The sequence below is a fragment of the Mytilus edulis genome, chromosome 12, assembly GCF_963676685.1.
Source record: "Mytilus edulis chromosome 12, xbMytEdul2.2, whole genome shotgun sequence".
Classification (NCBI taxonomy): Eukaryota; Metazoa; Mollusca; class Bivalvia; order Mytilida; family Mytilidae; genus Mytilus; species Mytilus edulis.
In genome coordinates this window covers 35,567,483-35,592,192 of record NC_092355.1, presented here as the reverse complement: position 1 = coordinate 35,592,192, position 24,710 = coordinate 35,567,483, and the positions used below count along the sequence as shown (strand labels likewise).

Below are 24,710 nucleotides of genomic sequence, written 5' to 3'. Positions count from 1 at the left end.
CGATGTCAGAGTAGATAACAAAACAAACTCAACAAAATGGCAATGATACATTAATTAACAATGGACTACCAGCAATTATTGACCAGCTCCAAACCTCAATTAAACTGATTGAAATATTATGTCTTCCTCATATAAATAGCAAGTACAATCCCTTCCTTTAAGGGTTGGTATTATACTATCATAACATATATATTTTAGAATAAATGTGTTTATTTCCGATGCAAAGATGGTATAAGTTAATCAATACCAGAGACAACATATGCAATCCTAAATGAACTGATAACAGTATCGGAATTATATCCCTTATTTATAAGTCTGTTTAGAGGTTTTGTTAGCTTTTGAGGTGAATGCCGACATTGTGTGTGCTTGATAAAGAATATTACCATGAAAACAAATCGATGTGAACTATCTTACTGAAAGATGTCATTGAACCGATGATGAAATTTAGTAAATGTGTTGACTAGTTTGTGAAATAAAAAACCCTGGTGTACTACGTTTTTAGTAATGCACAAATGTATCTAGCTAAAATATGATACGTTGTTACCTACACGAGACAATCTTACAAGTTGAAATATATGAAACACCATAAGATGGTCACAAGGGAACGCCATCTAAAAATGTATATTCTAACATGACGTCCTTAAAACGCTTTGAGTATCCACCCGTGGCAAAATATGAATATATTGCCAGGGCTCTTCCAATTGTACTCCCATGTCATGTGTTTTTTTATGAATGAGGTACCCGACGTCATAGAACGATCACGTAAGAATATAAACATTGTACGGGAAAATGTGAAACCGAAAATCATCACAACAAAGAAACGTTAAAAACAATGCTAGAATCTGGTATAAGCCAATTATTTTTATACCTATAATACATTTAACGTTTAAGTAAATTATCATTTAAATTCATCCAAAACTATATAAATACGTTTTTAAAAAGAGTTTTAGCACGTCACTAATTTAGTTTGCTCCGTTCTTCAACGCCAATCTAATAATGCGTTTATTTATGAGAACGGCAAATATTGTCCTCCGCCTAGAGCGCTTCGTCCTAAAAGAAATGCCTTATTTGTCCTATTTGATTTGAAATAATTCGGGTGGGCTTGAACATATCGTGGTTTTACCACGGGTTGTCCCTTTATGCCGATATTTTACCTCTCGCTATCGCTCAGGGTAAAATATTTGTCATAAAGGGCTAACCCTTGGTAAAATCACGATATATTCATGCCCCCATAACTTATTTCTTAAGTAATCGATAGGAAAAGAATAATCATCTCTTTTATCATAAATTTTAGTATTGAGTCACTCTGTCTATTTAAGTATAGAATAAGGTATCATGTTATGCATGAAAGCCTTTGCAACACTTCATCAATCAAAACAACAAAAGAGTACACCTATTATCTTGGATAATGTAAAAACTTGTGTAGACCAGTCGTCTTTAGCAATGTTTGAAAGTAAAATACAAAAGCACGGAATTCAAAGGAAAAATCAGTCCCTTATCAATTGGCAAAATAAAAAATTCAAACACATCAGACGAATGGAAACCAACTGTTATATTCCTGATTTGATAGATGCATTTCATCATATGAATTAAACAAGGTTTGATAGCTAGCTAAACCACTCTCACTTGTATGACAGATGTATTAGATTCTTACTTTATTTGGCCTTTTGAAACAGTTTTGGATTCGAGCGTCACTGATGACTCTTTTGTAGACGAAACGCGCGTCTTGCGTAAGTGTAAAAATTCAAGTCCTGGAATCTATGATGAGTTTATTTACAACCACTGGGTCGTTGCCACTACTGGTGGAGATTTATTTTCCCGAGGGTATTACCAGCCTAGTAGTTAGCACTTCTGTGTTGACTTGAGTTTTCATTGATATGTTCAAAATAATAAATGAACTGTTAACAATTTTTGAAATACTAAGGTTTTTCTACCTCATGAATAGATTATCTAAGCGGTATTTTGCAAAATATTTAGGAATTATGATCTTCAATGTATATTCCATAAGCAAGTGAATCGTGCATAATGCCACTAAGTTGTGGGGAAGTAATAAATTGAAATTAAAATCGTCTTGCTTGTCATACTCCGGTATTGAGATGAACGCTTACGTCAAATATGAGCTATGGACTGCTAATGTCAACTACTGTGGATTCGGTTATTTGTGTGTGTACTGGTTTACTTGGATTAAGGAAAACTAACATATTTGTGAATGCTGGATTTCGTGGTTTTGCCTAAGTTTGCATACACGCCTGTAGAAAATGTGTGACCTGTACCAAAGAAATCCACGAAAAATGGTATCCAAAGATTTATAACGAATATACGTACAGTATGATAAAACATTCACATGTCAGAGTTTTTATTAAGTATTCTTCTAAATCCAGGTCCAGCATATTGATTATAGGTAAATACTATAGATTAAAGAATATTGGTGTAACTGTATGATACAGTAGAAACGCTTGAAGTATTAACCAACTTATACCACATGTGAAATGTCCTACTATTGTGAATACCTTCAAATTATCAAAATACTTCTGTTGGAATTGTGTTACCTTGACAGCGTGAATGAAAACTCAAATTCAAATCTGAAGTAATTTATGCACGCTAAGTATTGTTTAAGATGGTTGCTGTTAATTGTTTCATTTTCCAATCTATGAAGCTCTTCCTGTTGTTTATAGCAACTTTTGATTTGTTAAACGATATGATTGGTATTTCCTGTGAATGAGACACCAAATAGGTCAAAGTTTAAACCCTCTGAAACTAAAAAACATTTTTTTGTGGAGAAAAATAATCTGAGTGGTTTTTTTTTTTTTTATTATTTAATATTCCGCTATCATATTCAAATATGAGGTATGAACTGCTTATGTCAACTACTGTGGATTCAGTTATTTGTGTGTGTGCTGGTTTTCGTGGATTAAGGAAAACTAACATGTTTGGGAATGTTGGATTTCGTGGTTTTGCCTAAGTTTGCATGCACACCTGTAGAAAATGTGTCACTTGTTGAACTTTTGAATTCGTGGTTGACCTGTACCAAAGAAATCCACGAAAAATGGTATCCAACTATTTATAACGAATCTACGTACAGTATGATAAAAACATTCACATGTCAGAGTTTTTTTAAAGTATTTTCTAAATCCAGGTCCAACAATGTGTGCTTATAGTTAAATACTATAGATAAAACAGTATCGGTGTAACTGTATGATACAGTAGAAACGCTTGAAGTATTAACCAACTTATACCACATGTGAAATGTCCTTTTATTGAGATGACCTTCAAATTATCAAAATACTTCTGTTAAAATTGTGTTACCTTGTGAGCGTAAATGGATACTCAAATTTAAATCTGAAGTAATTAATGCTCGCTAAATATGGTTAACTATGGTTGGTGTTAATTGTTTTATTTTCCCCATCTATGTAGCTCTTTTTGTTGTTTATAGCAAGTCTTGATTTCTTAAACAATATGATTGGTATTTCCTGTGAATGAGACACCAAATAGGTCAAAGTTTAAACCCTCCGAAATAAAAGAACATGTTTTGTGAAGAAAAAAATAAATCTGAATGTATTTTTTCATTCAAAGAAAAAAACAAGATTATTAGGCAAAGAGACTACATAACATGGACGTTGATTTTTCAATAAATGTTTCTGCCGTGACCTTCTTAATAGTGCAATGATTTATTTTTCTGAACAGTCATAAGTACAAAGTTGACCATAACGTTCGATTTAAAATGACTTATACTTTGTTCAATGATAATAGCTACTACAACAAAGATATGATGGCACAGTGTAGTTATATAAACACTTCTTATTAAACATTTAAGAACAATTAGCTCATGTCACGAGTTATAATATTATTCAATTATGGCCCGTAGAAAAGGTGAGTTTCCAAAGTTGTCCACACGACAAGGTTATTTCAAGGAGGACGCACCTTTCAAGGGTTTACAATTGTGGATATTCATCGCTTCTATAGGGCCACAATTGTGTTATTATACCAAACTAACAGTGGCAGGGTATTATTAATAATTGAAAAACACTTAAGAATTTGTTTAAAAAATTAAAAACTAAAAAGGTTATCCGCTGGTGTTAATTTTAAAGGATAATCTTTCTTCCATGCAATTGAATAAAAAAATAACCTAATTATTCCATGTCACGTAATTGCGTGTTACCAAACATTATTGTTTGTAATAAATGTTAGGTATAATAAAAAATAATTATAAACTTGATAAAATTTAATTGTTTTAATGATCAATATTTAAACAGAACTTTAGCGAGATGCAACTTATTTCCTAAATTAAAGCTACTCTTCAAATTGGCAATGCTGATGACATAGTTCATTATTTTAATTATAAAACAATATATCAGAACTTCAGATTTACCAAACCAACAACTTGCTTTTCAAATACTAACTGTATGACATTAGTTGTAGCAAACATTGGGAACGGTTATGTTGCAGTAGTTTTACGAACGTAAACAGCATTGATTGATTATCATGTAATACATGTATCGTATAACAGATAACATTTTCACAGTTATATTCCTATCTAGCGTCCCATATACCACAAGGATGACGGTAACATGGTGTAACTGATGTGTGCATGTACATGTTTGTTGTACTTGACATGAGCATGCATACTAGTGATACATGTCCTAGAAACTGCATACCCTTACAGAATGTTGGTTTATCCTTGTTTTTCGGTGAAGTTTATGTTTTTCGATGTTTATAATTTTGTATATTTTTTTTCTTATTTTTATAACTTTTTGTATGCCATTTTTGTATATCTCTTCTTTACAACTATGTAAAATAAAACATCTCGACTGTATTACATATTAAATTTGAAAAAGTGGCTTGTCATAATGTGAACAAATGTTAATATGTCTAATCGTTTTTTTTTTATTTATTAAAAATAGCTCGAATATTAGTCAAATCTACATAATTGATCCATGTTAGCACACGATTTTAAAGACAACTGTATAAAAAACATAACTGAAATGCTACCACATATGGGTTTTTTTAAACCATGTTTTTTATTTTTTTACTCTGAGTTAACAATCGGCTGATAATCATCGTAATGATGGGATGGTTGCATGGATATAGTAAGGTTCAAAAAGTAGCCCATGTAGTATCTCTGTCATGCAAAACACATAACTGTATTTGAGCATTTTCCGTTATCTGAAACTTATTTTCGTGTTTTCTGTCTTAAATACAAGCTTTAAAAAGTTTGTACTTTTAGTGAATCCCCGAGACGTAAATATTTTAAAATTCAAAATCCTTGTTAACATTTGAAAAAAAGCTGATATTTCTAATAATATAACGGTTTATGACAACATTTTAACTGTCAATGCAGTAAAACCTCATACACTATACTAGAAATGATAAGTCATTTTTTGTTGTTTAGAAAATATACCTTGTTAAAGATAAGATGAACAAGAAAAGTTATTGACACTGACCATTATGACCTTTTGACGTATTTTACAATTCACAAGTTAACAGCTGATTTAGCATGTTTAGGTTAAACAATCATCATTTCACATTGTTGACTGAACAGATTACTTTATAATGCTAGTCTGATATACACATTTCTGCAGTGTTCCATTTTGAGTGGATACTGAAATTGCCACAAAGTCTACAAAAATGGGGATAATAGTAAGGAATTGATGATATTAAATTGATATAAAACATTGTGAAAGGGGGAAGAAATGCAGAATTATAATGAAATTAAAAAAGAGATGGGAAGTGCCAGAAATTTACCACTCACCATTGTCACAGTCTTAACTTAGAAATATTACAGCTGCCAATTTTTGATTTTCTTACACTAAAACATAATATTTGAAACTGTAAAAGGCAAAACTATTTTCTATTGAATCTGATACATGGTTTTCTTAGAGAAAAGCTCTGATGTTTTGAATAGCAATTCTATCAACCTTTTACTTGATAATAGTGTTTGGTTCGGTCATTTCAATAACATTATTATTAGTTTGTAAAGTATGATAACAAAAAGTACCTAAGATAAGTGATCCATACCATTCAGTAACTAGCTCGTCTACTTGTATTTCATAAACTTTGCTTTTCACTAATGGTGTGTTGGTAAAACAAATACCACAATCATTTTTTTTGGTTGGATTTGATCGCTTTGCAGTGGTACAATTGTTTTCCAGGGAAATGTTTTCACCAAAGATACGATGAAACTTCCACATTTCTTGTTAAGTTGTTTGTTCAATTTGCTTACTTCAACCATCTGTAATAGACAATGTGTTCCATGTTAAAAATATGGAAGAAAGTAAGTATACTTTTGCATTCGTAACAAACAAAGGTATACCATATATAACTACGGGACAGGACTACCGGTCGCCAGATTCGTCATTTAGTTTCATTGTTCTTTTCATCAAAGGTCCGTACTGTCCAAATTTGATGTTGATTTGGTAGCAGTGACAGTTTTTCTCGTTTTTTTTCTGAAATCTATTTCGTGCTCACATTAGTGTTACGCTACATTCTTCCAAAGTGTACAAGTTTCTTAATTAGTTTATTTATCCCTCCTAATGAAAGCTCAAACATTTGAAGAGTCGACAAATCAACGTAGCAATTCGTATTAAAATGCCAAAACAAAAAAATAAGTGAAACGGAAAATTTCTAAATTTTTTAATGATGATGTAGAATCAAGAGAACAGTTCAGCTGTTTATTACACGTAATTCTAATAAGAAAGCAACTAATACAATTTAAATAAAATACAAATAATTGTATTTTTGAATTTGATTGGGGAAAACAAATATTCCTTTATATAAGTATAGATAGATACATATCAAACATATCCTAACTAAAACAGATTGTAATATTCGTATGAAGTTACTTAAAGATTTAGCATAACATGAACATATTCTGATTTTCATGTGGTGTCTCGTATTCGTGGTTGATCGCTTTGTGAAGATGTAACTGAGCTAAACTTAATTTGACTTTTACTTTATTATCATTAATACAATGTTATAGATAAGAAATATGATTCATTGGAGATTTGGGTATATTACTAGTTCGTTTGTCGGTTGTCACCACGAGTTTTAACAGTAGGGCATAGGATGTTTTCCTAAAATGATCCCCCTCTGGTGTCATTTTGAGATACTAATTATCGTATTTAAAACACAATTACGCTTTTCTACATGTTAAAGTAATTTCTAATGTTTCTTTGTATATATGCTATGGTAAAACATCAATTATAATATAACGTTCTTCTTTAGCTTTGGGTACAAAGCCGTGTTCTTATTTGAATAGAACATAGGCTGCACGTGATTGACGTCACAATTGAAATTGTTACGTCAGATGGACATTTTTGTTGGTGTTGCTCATTAGGAAATTAGATAACAACATTCTAAAAGAAAGTTTAAATGTTTCTGTTCTTTTTGTATTGATAAACTGTTGATCTTTCTATAACATTTGTGTTCATCAAATCAAAATGGCGACATTTTGGAGGGTCTACTATAGGTCCGCTTCGAAGTACAGAAGTTCAAAATATTCCTATTACGATCTAAATTATTCTATTATGCCATGCTCTATGCTCATTTTAACATGGGTAGGCATTATATTTGTAAACATTTAATACCCATGTTAAAGCATGGCATGAAAGAATTATTTCTTAAACATTAAAGATAAAAGAATATTAAACGAAACAGAAACGTGTGCAGAGTGTAGAATTTAAGGGAGTTGGATTCTCAGTTTCAAAATAATTAGTTCTTCAAAGAACTAGCATTATTGATACGAGATTAATAAAGAAATCAAAAGAGCAAAAAAAAATGTATAGGTAACCGTGCTCGTTGACAAGTTTAAGTCCTCAAAAACTATTAAAAATAATAAAAAATTATCATTACACATGTAAAGGAATTATAAAAAGAAAATTGGGGGTCTAATGGCAAAATTTGTTACGACATTAAAATGAAAAAAAAACAGAGGATTCTGAAAATCTGACAAAATTTCCCAAAATTAGACAAGCGAGCTTCCTTCAAAGACGTTTCTAATAGTAAAGAAAAAACACATTTTTTATTGATTTGTTTACTTTTTTTGTGGAAAAAGTATGGGATAAATTCCCCTAAATTTATTTCACACTTTTTTAATTTAAAAAAAAAATTACATTTGCTGAAATCAGAGTACCGAAGTAAGATATATGTATAATTCGGCTCCTTGTCGGTTTGTTGGTTCTTTGACACATTTCCCATTGCCATTTTTTTATTTTTTATTTAAGAAGTTAAGCTTATCTTCCTTTTTAAGATGCATGTTCTATGTTTTCCTTGTATATATGCTATGTTAAAAGTCGTCATCAATCTCAAAGATAACAGAATATAAAACAAACCAGAAAAGTGCGCGGAGAGCTGAATTTAATAGACGTTTGTAATAATAAAGACAAAGCGTATTTATTATTGATTTTCTTTCTTGTTTAGTGGGAAAGGTATGGGATAAATTCCCCTAAATTTATTTTGCACTTTTTCCATTTTAGATAAAAACTCATTTACTGAAATCATAGTATCGAAGATATATATGTATATTTCTTTGGTCGGGTTGTTTTCTCTTTGACACATTCTCCATTGCCATTCATTTCTTTTATTTCGAAGAAGAATAGCTTACCTTCCTTATTCAGACGCATAACTATGGTCTAAACCGCAATTTGACAGACTTATAGTGAACCATGAACAATAGGTTTAAACAAATAAAGTAGAAAGAAGTTGATCTTCATATATTGGCTTACATATACGTGTTTATTCATTGTGACTGCTCTTTTAAATGTTCACACCTTTGATAATTCAGTTGTTGTCATTTGAAAAGTTCTGTTATTATTGTTGTTTGTAAATTGCTCTGTTATAAATTAAGTTATTAGTTTCCTCGATAAAATTATTTCATATTTTTTGTTTCAGTTTGTTATAAAACCTGTTATTCCATTATTCTTAAGATCGTCTTTAAAATCACGAATTTATATATAAATATATAACCATCGCAACATGGTAAATGCATTTTAAAAGCACATGTTTACAAGTCAGATTGATAGAAATAAATATTTACCTGAATTGCAAGTTGTAATTATAACAAAATGGACGTTATTAGTTCAGATATTGTAACCAGGAAGGAAAAATGTGTAACTAATAAACAAGTCACGGTTACCTGTATGACAGTTGAACGTATACTTTAAATAGATAATGCATTACTAGTGTACTATTGTTCTCATTTTGACATTTTGGAAATTTTTACAGCTTGCAATACGTAGATATTTTTGCTGATTTTGAAGGCATAATCGTGTTTCGTCTGTCCATTTCAGTTCTTCGTAAATATGTACAATGATGTAATTACACAATATAAACTTTTTTACTGCTACATGTATGTATAGCTAACATACACAATTTTATCAATCATAGTCATGCTTGGTAGATATATCGTTGTAGATAATTCAGTTCAGGAGTGATTAGCGCTGACAAATGTATTTAGTAATACGCTATAAATGTTTGTGCACAGCTGGACAAATATCAAACACCGTTATAAACTAACATTGACCAGACATTAACATTTTAAAACGTTACACAAACATATACATTGAACATTTTAATTCGCGCTTGATAACATATCATTAAAAGAATGTTTAAGTGAATTCATGTACTTTTTCTTCTTTTTTTATTTCATGTATAACATTAAAAACTTAAAATGCAGTTACCTAGTCCATTTATATTTACAGTACGCCGTCAAAGTCTTCAATTAGATGTGTTGTGCTTTTGCTTGTATTCAAGCTTCATTTACATATATATGAAACAGACTCTATTTTAAAAGAGTAAAATCCATTTTATTCCTTTTTATAATCTTTTTCAATGTTTACTATAAATGAATGCAGATTTCATAAAGAAACACACATTTTTTACAACATTCCATGTTTTTATTTTTATAATTGATAAAACTTACATTAAATGTTCGGTAAATTTCCCAAAATATATAAAAGTTTTAAAATATTTGTGGTAAAAATGTATATATGACAACTATTTATTCGGGAAATGTCCCGAAATCATTTTCAACATTAAATTTTATGACATATATATTGGCAAAGTGTTTGAACAAACAGATCTGAAACACATTTCGGGAAATATCCCGACAAAAATAAACTAATTACAAAATGTATAACACAGATAAGTCTATAAATATTTTCGGGATTTATCCCGAAAAATCAAATGTATATGCTAGGTCTCATGACTAATAATTTCTTTCAACATTTCGGGAAAAATCCCGAAATATAAATCTTATGTCAGGCACACACTTGGTGCATAGATTTTTTTTACCATTTCGGGAAAAATCCCGAAATAAAATCTACAAGCAAAAATTACGCATTTTGATTTATTAAACATATTGAGAAAAATCCCGAAAAAAAAAAATCTTTGAGATTTTACAACACAGAATTTTGATACCAAAGAAATTTCTTATGTAAACTTGTTTCTAACATTTATTGAAATATTCATAAAACATATGTCTCACTTAAAATTTTTTTTTTGGATATTATGTATAACCATACTTTTCATTACAGTTCAGAAAAAGCATTTTCTAAGAAACATAAAGGTTGCTCTCTATTGCATCACATTTGCAACATGCTAAATTTGACAAAGTGCAATCAGTATAACAGGTTAAACATACAAAATAAAATTCCATTAGTCTGATTAGAATAACTTGTTTTAAAAATTATTTCTGAATTAAAAAGACTAAGATTGCATATATATGCAATTACTATGATCTAGTTAACTAATAAGCTCACATATAGAACAACAATCATGACAATGTTTACTAAATAGTGGTTGCATTTAAGGAGGTAAAAGGCACCAACAAGATTTACAGGATGTATACCTATACAAATAAAATGATATCAGAAATATCAGAAAGTCTGCAGTCCTTTAAACTATGTTTGTCATTATTTTTCTTTCATTTATCTTCAAATCTGTGTCTTTTAAGACTCGCACCAATTTGTCCTCCAAGATTTCTTTGTATCCTACAAAGAAAAGTCAATTCAAGTTCAATATTCTAAAGTCCTTCAGGCATATTAATATTCATGATCCCCCCCCCCCCCCCCGACATATTTTGTTCTGTCTTATAATCATGATAATAGATGAATTTGTTATCACAGGTCCTTTCATAGCTTACTGTATGTCATTTGATTTCTTCAATAATTGAAGCCTTAATACTCTGATGATGTTTAAATTTTGTTCTTATAATTTTTATGGCAGTTGTTTCCTTAGCAATCATACTGCATCTTTTTTTTTTTCTAATTTGGTGTTTTCATTTTTTGATATATATATGTGTGTGTGTTACTTTACCAATTCTTACCTACAAACAAATGGGGCATTAATCGCCTCTGACAACCAAAAAATAAAAAAATTGCTGTTAAACAAAAAATTAAATAGGGAATGTATCAATGGATCACAGATGATGCCCCTCCTTGTATATCATATAAAGTTATAAAAGGACATAACTGAAGAACAGTAAAAGTGACTCTACCGAAAACACTTGATCTGATTTAGTGGTAATAGGTATTGTGTATAAGTTTCATAAAATTTAGTTTATGCAAACTTAATTTAGAGAAAGGAAACACAAATCCAGCAATTTATCCATTTTCAAAGGGACATAACTCTAAAAAATTTAGTGACAACCTCAAAAGTCAAACTTGATCTGTATTTTGTGGTAATAAATATTGTGTACAATTATTCATAAATGTCATAGCATTTGGTTGAGGCAAGCTAATTAAAGTAAGTGAATGGAAATTAAAATTTCAGCAATCATTCAATTTGTGAAGGGGCATAATTCTAGAACGGTTAAAGTGACCCCCTTAAAATTCAAACTTGATCTGTATTTTGTGGTAACAAGCATTGTGTATAAGTTTAATTGCATTTAGTTGAGGCAAATCAAAGTTAGAGAACGGAAACTATAAATATAAGCATATTTTCCATTTGTAAAGGGGCATAACTACAGAACAGTTAAGTGACACCACCCCCTTAACACATACTTGATCTGTATGTTGTGGTAATAAGCATTGCTGTGTATTGATTTCATAGCATTTGGTTCAGAGGCAAACTTATAAAATTGGAATGGAAACAAAATTCAGCACTTTTGTTTGTTTGTAAAGGGGCATTACTCTAGAACAGTTAACGTACATGGTGCCACCAAATCATCCCATTATTGCACAAATGTAGTTATTTGTGAACATGGATGCTAATAAACAATTGGCCAGCTAATGAGTGATTGCAATACATATATAATATATATATATAAATGCAACATTCAAATGTCATATAAAAAAGATGTGGTATAATTCATTATTGCCAATGAGACATTTACTCTCCACAAGAGCCCAAATGACACATAAATTAACAACTAAGCCTGCTTTACTTATGATTGAAAATTTGTCGATTTTTTTTTTAATAATATTACATAAACTTGATCCATGAAAATGGAGGCATGGTCAGTTTAACCAGTCAAGCAAATACAGCTAACAATCATTTCATATACCAATATAGTGGCCTTATTGCTACATAAGTGTCTAAGAGACAGAGGATTTTATTTGTGAAACAGCACATTTTGTTAAAAATAACATATTTTTGTAAAATTACAAACTTTCAAACTTACCGTTCACATCTTCCCATTATAATTTAGACTAAAAAAGACCTTGAACTTCACAGAGAACTCAGAATCAAAGACCTTTACTTCCTATTTGTCTAGACTAACTGCATGTCCTACAGATATGTCAATCTGAAATAAGAACAGAATGGCATAAACCTTCATGCTGAAAATGTTCAATGTGGATTCATTATTATTCATGGGATACCAATTTTCGTGGTTTTCATTGAAACAGCTGAATCACGAATTTAAATGTTAAACGAATTATAAATTTGCCATCGGGTTGTATACAGACTATGAAAAAAACAAACAAAACAAATACAAAATGTCTTTAATCCACGAAAATTGATATATGTGACCACAAAATTTAAATGAAATTATGAATCCAAAGCATTATCCTTAGCATTTTTTTTTACACATGAACTACTTGAAGGCACATTTATTTAATTTAAAATTGTGATATGCATTAATGGATAGATAGATATTAGATTAATTTCTATGAAATTCTGATTATGAAATCAGGACAGTGTTAGGATTTTCACCTAAATAGGTGGATATTGGATCAATTTCTATGAATTTATGTCTAGAAAAAGAACAAAGTTGAAAATAGATAAAATATATCATTCATTACAAATAATCAATCGAATTCTTAAGCAGAAAACTTCAAACAATATTCAGGAAATACTGGAATCTTATCAAAATAGATTCTACAATAGGTGACAAATTCAATAAAAACCTATCAATAGGATTCAAAAGAAATAGAAACATTGGTGAATTAGTTAAACAGCTATAAAAGAATTAATGTGAACTAAAAAGTTCCTTCTAACATTTAACTGTGCAGAACTAATTAATGACATTAATGTAAACAACACATGTAAACTGTAATTCTGATGAAGACACTTCTTTACTATGAAAAACTTAAATTAGCAGGGGCCCAATCGCCAATGGCCCCTATTATTGGTGTGGGCTACTTAAATTTCTGCTTTTCTATATTCAACCATTGGAAGAAAAATGAAATATAATACTTCCATAAAAAAAAAATCAAAAATCAAAAAACCAAAGAAAAACATATTTGGTAATATATTCTTTCAAGGGCAATAACAGCTTTGAAGGATCAATTGGCAATTTAAATAATACAAGTCCTATTCCCAGATCTTACTTTGCCGAACATATTTATCACTTTAAAAAAAAAATCCTTCTTTCTATTATTATCTGCAAAAAAACATAAGTTTTGGTAAAATAATTTCTTGAGGACAAAAAATCCTATAAAGGATCAATTAACTATTTTGGTCATGATGTAAGCTTATTCGCAGATATTTAACTTAGCTGAACATAAATAAATGTCTCTACATCTATCATACTTCCTGCATGAAACTTGAAATTCTGCTAAAATTTTGTCTTTCAAGGGCAATAACTCATATAAGATCCACACTACTATTTTGCTGTTTTAAATTTATCTTTATGATATATATCTATAATTGTTTTCAATATGACAATCATTGTTAACAAGAACATATATATAACATGGATAAATTGTGGGAACTTGCTATTGCAGAAGCAATAACTTCAAATAGCCAAGGGTTTTCAAGATTGGTCTTAATTTTAAAGGCAGATTAATCTTGAAATGCTACGTTAAATATTAAAGTTATTGTTTTTTTACCAAACTATGCAGTGTTTCTTAATTAAAGGACAAGATAACAAGAGGCTCTCAAGAGCCTGAATCGCTCATCTGTATTTCAGAGAAGATTTTTAAATGTTATATATAATTAGCAAACTTGATCAACAAATTGTGTAAAATTGACTTTAAAGGGCAATAACTCCTTAAGGGGCCAATTAACAAAACTGCATTTGACCAGTATGTTCTATTTTTAGCCATGGCGTCCATGTTTGTCAATGGATCAAAACTTCGGATACAATTTATAAACTAGATACCCTTAGGAACATTTAGTTAAAGTTTGAAGGTACATGTATTTGGCCCAGTAGTTTCAGAGGAGAAGATTTTTTAAATAGTTTACGACGAAAGACGACATAGGACGCCAAGTGATGGCGTAAGCTCACATCGGGCCCTTCGGGCCTCACTGAGCTAAAAATTACAAAATATATACAAGATACCCTAAGGATTATTTAGCCAAAGTTTGGTTAAAATTAATTAATTACAGTAGTTTCAGAAGAGAAGATCTATGAAAAAGTGTACACCAGACATTAATGGATGATTCAACAATTAATGCCAAGAGATGGCAAAAGCTCACATGGCCTCTTAGGTCAGGTGAGCTAAATAGAAAATAAAACTTTTGACAAACAAACAAAAAATCATAAGTCAGGGGCATTATTTAAACAAGTAACATTTAAAACTGCCTATATAAGTTATGTTGAAAACCAGGCTATTTTCAATACTACTTATATATTAGGTAACTTTTCTAAATATTATTTTTATAGGTGTCAAAAAATGCAGATTTTACTAGCTTTAACAAATTTTCACAGTCATCTGGTTATTTTCCCCATGAAATATAAATTTCTTCTGAAACACTAATGAACTTGCTGATGCACTTAATTATCACTATCTTTCATATGGATACTTCTGGGTAAATTTAGATTGGTCTCTTCAGGGACTATTAAATTATCATTTTCCTCCAAAATCTTGAAGGTAGACTGGTATAAATAGAAAGTTAACATACTTGTGAATTAATTAAGATTTCAAGTTATTTATAACTGCTAACCCAAATCAACTACATGTGTTTCTTAAATAAGTGTTATTACTAAAAAAAAATTAAAATGTATAAAATAACTTATTCAAGTAATGTTTTTGTCATTATAAACCTTCATCTTCATATTCCTCTCCAATCTAATAAATTCTTTATTTTATCATATAAAATTATATAAAAACTCATTCAAACTATATTTAATCTATGCTTCTATTCAAATTTAAAATAACTCTATTAACATGATTTAGTAATCTTATTATTTTCAAAAACAAAAATTACTTATATATATAAGTAACGTGAAAAAACTACTTGTTTAAGTAACGCCCCTGACTGTTTATAATTTTTCAATTTCAGGTTCTAAGTTTTGTATTTTATGTATGAATCATAGATATATGTCTTTCTCAGTTTTTCTCTTGATTATCAAAGTTTTTAATTTTGTAAATTATTTGGCCTTTCACTTTTTTTTTTTGGAGATCGAGTTACTTATGAGTGTTTTGCAGACAAACTCCTGTCTGACCTAATCACAATTATCAGAGTATTTGTCATTTATGTGTTTATATGGCTTGATTTATTAAGGTCCAGATAGGGGTTCTGTATACATGTATCTTTATTCTTTAAGACATGTATATTAAATTGTTTTTCTTTAATCTCTATTTTTATATTTCATTTCAGCACCCTGTTAAATTTTCTAATATTTATTTAGTTTTAGTTTTCTTTCTTTTCCCTATTATTTTTTTTTTACCTTTATTCTGTATACATTTTGCCTGTTATTCTCTATTTTGTAAACCCCATCTAAACTCTCATCCATGTCAAATATACTTTCAAGTGGTACATACTTGTACAAAATTCTTGAATTTTAAATTGTAGGGAATTATCAACTGGTGAAATTCAGAAACTTATTCTTAATACTTTGCATTTAAATCAATAACAATAATGTGTCCTTAGTGAACAGATGACCCACTAGCACTATCATTTTTGTATGTTTAGAGGACCATAAAAATGGGGGCAAAACTCTAATCGGATAATAAAATAAGAAAGATCATATCATAGGGAACATGTACTAAGTTTCAAGTTGATTAGACTTTGATATAAGTATGAAATTATTACTTACAATAAAATTTTCAAAATTCTATTCCTGTATGTCATCATGGTCATTGTGAAATACAATACTAACATCCTTCTAATTATTTCACTTTTATTTACACTAATAGACCTATTCCCATTATACTTAATTAAGTCCATTAACTCAATGACATTGAATGTGGTGAGAGTATATACATAATATATATGTATAACATTTACTGGTGTTTTTATATTTAAGGTAAGGTTTGCGTACACAGGGAGATAACTCGAATTCAAATAATTGAAAAAAGGAGGGATCCGCCATTTTGAATTGCTTTGATTAACCAATGTTCGATAACTACAATATTATCGAAAATAAAACAACACCTACCTCAAAATCGCCGTTTTGATGTAATTTTATCAAAATTTGAATCGTACAAGTAACGTTATGACCTTCAGTTTGTTAGTTTTCATTTATATGACGTCACGTTAAGCCGTAACGTCTTTGTACAAAAACCATTCATAAAGTTTGGCGGAATTTTATTTTATTTTATTTCATAAATGTACATTTTCATGCCCCCGCAGTAGCAAGGGGGTATTGAGTTTTTTCCTTGTCTGTTTGTACGTCCGTTTTTACAAAATTGGTTTCCATTCTCTAACTTTAGTTTGCCTTAACCAACTGATATATAAAACTTATGCATAATGCTTTTTACCACAAAACACAGAATAAATTTGAATTTTGATGTCGTCACTTTTACAGTTCTAGATTTATGAGGGGTCGGACAGGGTACACATTTCTCCTTTCTCCCGTCCCTTTTCTCTTGTCACCCGCCGTAAAACCTTTAAAAAAAACTAATGTATGGGAAGCTCATTTCAACAGAAATCGATCTAATATCTTGTGTTTTGACGGCTTCTCCCCGTCCTGTCCTTTCACAAGATAGAAGTGTTGTTTATTCTGCTTCAAGAAACCCGATAATTTTTTCAATGACTGTTAAGCTGTCTCTTTCATTGAATTTGTAAGTCTGATGCACGCCGTTACCGATTTTTTATAAAGTATAAATACAAATTATAGAAACGCAGGATTGAGTGAAAAACGGCACATTTTTTGTGACACTTTTAGTCAATTTCGTTTAAAATGGTTGGAATTTACATAATGCACCACTGATGTGTTTTACTTATAGAGGATGAATATATAGAATGTTGACTTGGTCTTTCAAATGTACAGTTTGCAAGGTTTATCCGGAAATACGCACACAACCCACACGTTTACATCATTCGAAATATATGTTATTTTATCAATCACTTTTACAACTGACGGAATGTTCTAATCGTAATTTTTTTTATGGATGCATTAAAAATGTGTCTTTCAGACACAACTATTGTATTGTGTTGTCCTGAACATACCTGAAGTATTTGCCACTGGACATTTTACAACCCCTAATCAAACAAACTTCTATGCATATCAGTCAACTTTGAATTAATTTATCTAACAACAAGGATGGTAATATGTGTCTCTACAAAATCCGGGAAATTGTTAGTTTTTTGTCTTTCTCCGTATATATATAAGAGATCATAATGAAGTAGTGACGACGCTCGGAGTATTTTTATGAGGTCGTTTTCTGAATTTTTCGTTTCTGTTCTCTACCTTTAATTTACTTCAACCAAATGTTATAAAATTTATACGTAATGCTTTATAATGGTTTATATTTATGCAAGAGGGGGCATCATCAATGTCCCATGGACACATTCCTTCAAACTCAGAGTCTTGTACATGTATTAGTACACAAGTATGAATAATGACCAAATTTAAACACCTGCTCTTCCGACTGATAGTTGTGAGCATAAAAGTTAAGGGACGACATCAAAAGTTCAATGTAGGATAAAAAAAACTAACTTAATTCACATAGTTTGTTCACTGACCCCCTCCCCCCTCTTAACTTAATTTGGGAAAGAATTGATTGACCAATATGGATATATGTAAAATCGATGTCAAATTAATAAAAACGTGCAGCAACTTTTATCCCCCCCCCCCCCAAACTATTTGAATTCAGTTTTTTTTTTATCCTACATTGATCTTTTGATGTCATTCCTAAGTTAATCACTGTTTTCTCTCATTGACTATGGTCAGTCCCAAAGTGTTACAAGACAAAATGATTCTTTGTAAAAGGATGCTATTAAAAATGACTCTCTTCTTTGGAGATTAACAAACAAAATATTTTTGTGTTTGAAACAGAAATGACAAGATGAACACATAACGCCCGTTTCCGTAAAAACGAGTTCGGGGACATACCAATTTTATTAGCTCATTATAATGCAAATAGTTAAATCCTAAAGTTCACAGTTTTTTACAAAAACGGTGGACCCGGAAAAAGGATATTTTTGGCTTTTTGTTGCCATGGCAACGGTTTTTTTTAATCCAAAAATTAAAAAATCTTGTTTTTAGGAACTTTTTATGATTTTTTTAATTAAAATTTATTATTAATGAATGGACCACAATTATTTATACATGTTTTGTTCAGTTTTATTTTTTTATAGTCACTCGCATACATTATTATTTCAGAAGAATTCAAATACAATTTTCCCTAAAAATCGTCAAAAATCGGAATTTTGAGCTTTTCACTTGAAAAAACTGGACGGGCGATGTTTGATTTTTTTTCATTAAATGATTGGGTACTCCTCCCTGAACAAAATGATGTATCATATTGGTGTAATATCACTAAGAAAAAAATCCAGGTTTCATGCAAACCTTACCTTAAGTACATTATACACACAACATGTACAAGTAAATGTGGCCTGTTTTTATCCAAAGATCTAGGAAGACATAAAATGAATTTCTCTTTTATTTCATTGGTTACTATATGGATTCAATTATTGATGTCATGACCTCATTACTTGGACATCATAAAATGTGTAGAGCAAAATAAAATGTAGTTTGAAATTCATCAAGAATACACATCTTATAACTATCTTCAATGTATTACAATATTGTTTTTGTGGTGATTTTATGAAGAACCATGCAGTGAAAGAAAACAGTTCAAAGAAGAAAATGGCAAGTTATTTTAGAAATTACACTTTGAAGTTTAGATACAGTAATATAATATAAAAAGATAATGTCAACAATTCTCTATCAAATATTTCTTTAAAAGTTCAACAACAGTGGGTTTGAAGTTTAACAGTAACACATCATTCCCTAATTAATGCATATTATGACTATATATATATATATATATATATATTCATAAGTACGTCTGAGTCAGTGACAACCCTACAACAGATGTATCCATCGGATCGCCATCAATGATGGTGATACATGGCTGTGTACATAATGTATATACAACTCGTCTAAACATCAACCCAACAATGTTAGATCTGTAAATTTGCTTTCGCAAATTTTTGGTTCTTCCCTCGCCGGGATTCGAACCCATGCTACTGTGATATCGTGACACCAAATCGCCTGCACTGCAGCCGTCCCGCTAGACCACACGACCACCTGGGCTCTCAAAAAAAAGAGCTTTCGGTGGGCATGTGTTACCTTTCCACGTCAGTTTTAATCTAGCGGCGTACTACAGTACATGATATATAAGGCATGAAGATGTTATTGTTACAGATCAGCTAAATTATCTATAGTAAAGGATCCTACAAATTAATGTAAGATACAGTCACAGAAAATAATTATATTCATAAGTACGTCTGAGTCAGTGACAACCCTACAACAGATGTATCCATCGGATCGCCATCAATGATGGTGATACATGGCTGTGTACATAATGTATATACAACTCGTCTAAACATCAACCCAACAATGTTAGATCTGTAAATTTGCTTTCGCAAATTTTTGGTTCTTCCCTCGCCGGGATTCGAACCCATGCTACTGTGATATCGTGACACCAAATCGCCTGCACTGCAGCCGTCCCGCTAGACCACACGACCACCTGGGCTCTCAAAAAAAAGAGCTTTCGGTGGGCATGTGTTACCTTTCCACGTCAGTTTTAATCTAGCGGCGTACTACAGTACATGATATATAAGGCATGAAGATGTTATTGTTACAGATCAGCTAAATTATCTATAGTAAAGGATCCTACAAATTAATGTAAGATACAGTCACAGAAAATAATTATATTCATAAGTACGTCTGAGTCAGTGACAACCCTACAACAGATGTATCCATCGGATCGCCATCAATGATGGTGATACATGGCTGTGTACATAATGTATATACAACTCGTCTAAACATCAACCCAACAATGTTAGATCTGTAAATTTGCTTTCGCAAATTTTTGGTTCTTCCCTCGCCGGGATTCGAACCCATGCTACTGTGATATCGTGACACCAAATCGCCTGCACTGCAGCCGTCCCGCTAGACCACACGACCACCTGGGCTCTCAAAAAAAAGAGCTTTCGGTGGGCATGTGTTACCTTTCCACGTCAGTTTTAATCTAGCGGCGTACTACAGTACATGATATATAAGGCATGAAGATGTTATTGTTACAGATCAGCTAAATTATCTATAGTAAAGGATCCTACAAATTAATGTAAGATACAGTCACAGAAAATAATTATATTCATAAGTACGTCTGAGTCAGTGACAACCCTACAACAGATGTATCCATCGGATCGCCATCAATGATGGTGATACATGGCTGTGTACATAATGTATATACAACTCGTCTAAACATCAACCCAACAATGTTAGATCTGTAAATTTGCTTTCGCAAATTTTTGGTTCTTCCCTCGCCGGGATTCGAACCCATGCTACTGTGATATCGTGACACCAAATCGCCTGCACTGCAGCCGTCCCGCTAGACCACACGACCACCTGGGCTCTCAAAAAAAAGAGCTTTCGGTGGGCATGTGTTACCTTTCCACGTCAGTTTTAATCTAGCGGCGTACTACAGTACATGATATATAAGGCATGAAGATGTTATGCCCACCGAAAGCTCTTTTTTTTGAGAGCCCAGGTGGTCGTGTGAAAAAAGTGAAAAAGTATATTTTAACAAAACGACTAATAGGTCGTATATTTATATACATTCCATGTTCATGCCTTATATATCATGTACTGTATTACAACGTTAAATAAAAACTCAGGAGGAAAGGTAACAGGGAGACCCGGCCACCGAAAGCTTTATTTCTGTGAAGCCCAGGTGGTTAAGTGATGTAGCCCGTCAGATAAAGTGCAGGCGATTTGGTGTTACAATATCTCAGTAGCATGAGTTTGAATTTCTCTGAGAGCTAAAAACAAAACAATTTGCGAAAGCAAATTGACAGATCTAACATTGTTGGGTTGATGTTTAGAAAAAATTATATATATCTATATACATGTGCTTGATTTATATATATATATATACATGTGCATGATTTAAATTATATTGTGTATGTTTTTTTAATACATCGTGTTCTTTACTAAAAAAAAATTGTATCGTACGTAACTATATTGCTGATCAATGAAGTCTGTTTAGTTTCTCTCTATCTTTATGATCTTATTTAGCTCTTGCTTCAAGTTCACACACAAAAGAGTATTTTTCTGATCATTTTTGCATTTCAAAGTTTCTCTCTATATCTATTATTATAGTCTTCAAGATAATAAGCAAAATTGGAGGAAAAATTTTTCCTTTTCCTTTGAATCTATTTCATATATATTCCATGTACATATGTATTTGGACCAGTAGTTACAGATTACAAAAATTTACGAAACTCCTTCAGGGGTCAATTGACCATTATTGATGTCATGACCTCATTACTTGGACATCATAAAATGTGTAGAGCAAAATAAATGTTGCCCTACTTGTAGATCTTACTTTTCTGAACCTTATTGCTGTTTACAATTTATCTCTATCCATAATAATATATTCAAGGTAATCAATGTTATTTTAGTAAATCAGCTGATTATGTGCTTACCAGCTGCACATGGTCAATCAATTAAAAGCAATAAATTTCTTCAGTTTAAGTGACCACAAATAATTGCTCCCAATCATGCAAGCATTAAATTTCTCTGACCCTAAAATGTTGTGGAACAGTATCATTATATTAATCACAGCTTTATTATGTTGAAGCTCCTGTACATTTAGCATGTCAGTTAATACATCAGATTGAATTATGCTGGCTGAAATTGTTGAAGTTATCAGAATAAACATAATGTTGGAAGAAAATATTTTAGAATATTTAGGAACTTTTCTACAAAATCTCCACAGAATGATACATGACAAAAACTATAAAAAAAATCCCTTGAAAACACATAGAGAAAATATAAATAAAAATGTGTCTAAAACTAGTGCAAAGAATAAATAAGGTAGCTTTGTTACTCTAATATATATATATAATAGTTGTTTCCAGATTATTAGGGTTGGTGATATGATGATATATTTCACTCCATTCATCTAATTTTCATAATATTAATTTTTATGTTTGTATATATATATATTCAATAACAGATTTTGATACATGTTTGTCAAAAATTAACCCCTAGGGTCGAAATACATACATGTATAGGGGCCAGTTAGTCCTAACTAGACTGTATTAGTATACTCATATATATTGGTCTGACCGTACACATATGGTACCACTGCACGAATATAGGTGTACGGTTCAAATACTCATATGGTCTGGAACATATACAAGAGGGTTTGGATGGGGTTAAATGACTTAAGAATAATGCCCTTAAAAAATGAAGATTAGAGATAAAGGGCAAAAAAAAATGAAGGTTAGAGAAAAAAGGGGTTAATTTTTTGAAGATTAGAGAAAAAAGGGGTGAAAATTAAATGTTTACAGAATAACAGACCCCCCCCCCCCATCCAGACCCTCTTACAATATGAAGTTTTTGATATAGACTGAGGATTTAGTAATAATAACATTATGCAACTACGTGTAGAGTATAATATGAAAAAATCAGGATGAAATTTGAAAAAGGCCAGGACAGGAGTTTGGAGAATTAACAAAAATGATTAAAATAGGGGATGAGACACTTTGCCAAAAAAAAGGAAGGATAACTATTAAGATCTATTTATATGTATGTAAAAAAGGGCAGGATAAACTAATGAACTAGACAGTTCACTAGTACACTCTTCTGGTAGGGTTGCTGTCTTTTTTACACATTCCCCATTTCCATTCTCAATTTTAATACAAAAAAGGCAGAGTGAAAAATACATAACAACTAATAGAATGCAGGACAAAATTTTTCATCCTACCCCCCCTTAAAAACCAAATGGTAGGTCCGTTATCTATACCTTTCACTTTGCAACCTGTGTTTTTATTTTACTTTCAACATGTTTTAACTTTTTAATTTGACGTTCAGCGGTGGTGAATCTAGAAATTTTCATAAGAGGGGGCCCACTGTCTGCCTAACGGGGGTGGGGTGGGGCCCGATTCCGTCACGCTTCAGTGATTCCCTATATAACCAACCAAATATTTTCTGAAAAAGGGGGGGGGCCTGGGCACCCTGCCCCCCCCTAAATCCGCCTCTGCTCAGTCTTACAAGACTCAGGTGCCTCGTGCAATGTATTCTGCTAATTTAAATTTATGTGCATCGTGATTTTCAAATGCTTATTTTGCGTGCTCAGTATTTTTCAAATAAAATTCAAACACTTAAATTGGCAGGGATTGTCAAGAAATACTTTTTTAAAAGCTGTAAACCAATTATATCATACATGTGTATACTAAATCGGGAATATCAAGTACACAATGTAAAACATAAAGTTAATATATACAAGAAGCAGGGGCGGAACCAGCTATTTTGAAAAGAGGGGGGATGTCCCAACCCAGGACATAGGTGGGAGGATGTTCCAACTATATGTCCCCATGCAAATGCATTGATCGGCAAAATAAATGGGGGTTCCAAACCCTGGAATAGGATCCGCCAATGAGAAGACTGTGACTCAGTCAGAAAAAGATTCACAACAAAGTATTTATTTTTTGTGCAACGTTCATGAAATAATGTCTTATTTCACGTTTTTAGGTGCAAGCACCCCCCTTACCACCCACTGCACACTTAGTGACCTATCCTCATCCTAGTCCAAATAATTATGACGTCTTGAAAAGCTAAATCATTTTATGATAGCCTTTCAGTAAGGCGTCAAAGAAAAAAATTATAATAGCCTTTCAAGACGTCATAATTATTTGGACTACCCTTATCTTATCCCATCCGATCCCCCCCCCCCCCCCAAAAAAAAAAAGAAGGACAAAACGAAACACCCAGTCCTTTTTTAAACGTAAATAATGCTCTCACACTTGTTTTAACTAAACGTTTACCATATAGGACCATATATATTGAAATCACTTCAACAACAGGCTGCTGTCGTACCGACAAGCAAAGCTCTGCATCTTCAAGTTCAAGGTCTTACCTGAAC

The 24,710-nt window shown here is 31.4% G+C and overlaps 1 protein-coding gene and 1 long non-coding RNA gene across 3 annotated transcripts in view; both read right to left on the bottom strand.

The window, feature by feature from the left end:
* LOC139498336 (neuralized-like protein 4) overlaps positions 1-24,710 on the bottom strand; it is a 118,287-nt gene that overhangs the window by 17,320 nt on the left and 76,257 nt on the right. Inside the window, exons 1-2 of one of the 2 annotated variants that reach the window (XM_071286706.1) lie at positions 9,032-9,127; positions 5,996-6,229 (exon numbers count right to left, since the gene is read on the bottom strand). In XM_071286706.1, coding sequence (XP_071142807.1) covers positions 5,996-6,188 — 193 coding nt within the window. In that variant the 5' untranslated portion in view covers positions 6,189-6,229; positions 9,032-9,127. Of the gene's footprint in view, positions 1-5,995; positions 6,230-9,031; positions 9,128-24,710 lie in introns of those variants that run through there. The other variant, XM_071286707.1, reaches the window with a different exon arrangement.
* On the bottom strand, positions 10,875-24,710 carry LOC139498335 (uncharacterized). Its single transcript, XR_011657892.1, has 3 exons — positions 24,613-24,710; positions 12,617-12,739; positions 10,875-10,985 (listed from the first exon to the last, which is right to left on the bottom strand). It is a non-coding gene; the product is annotated as an uncharacterized lncRNA (long non-coding RNA).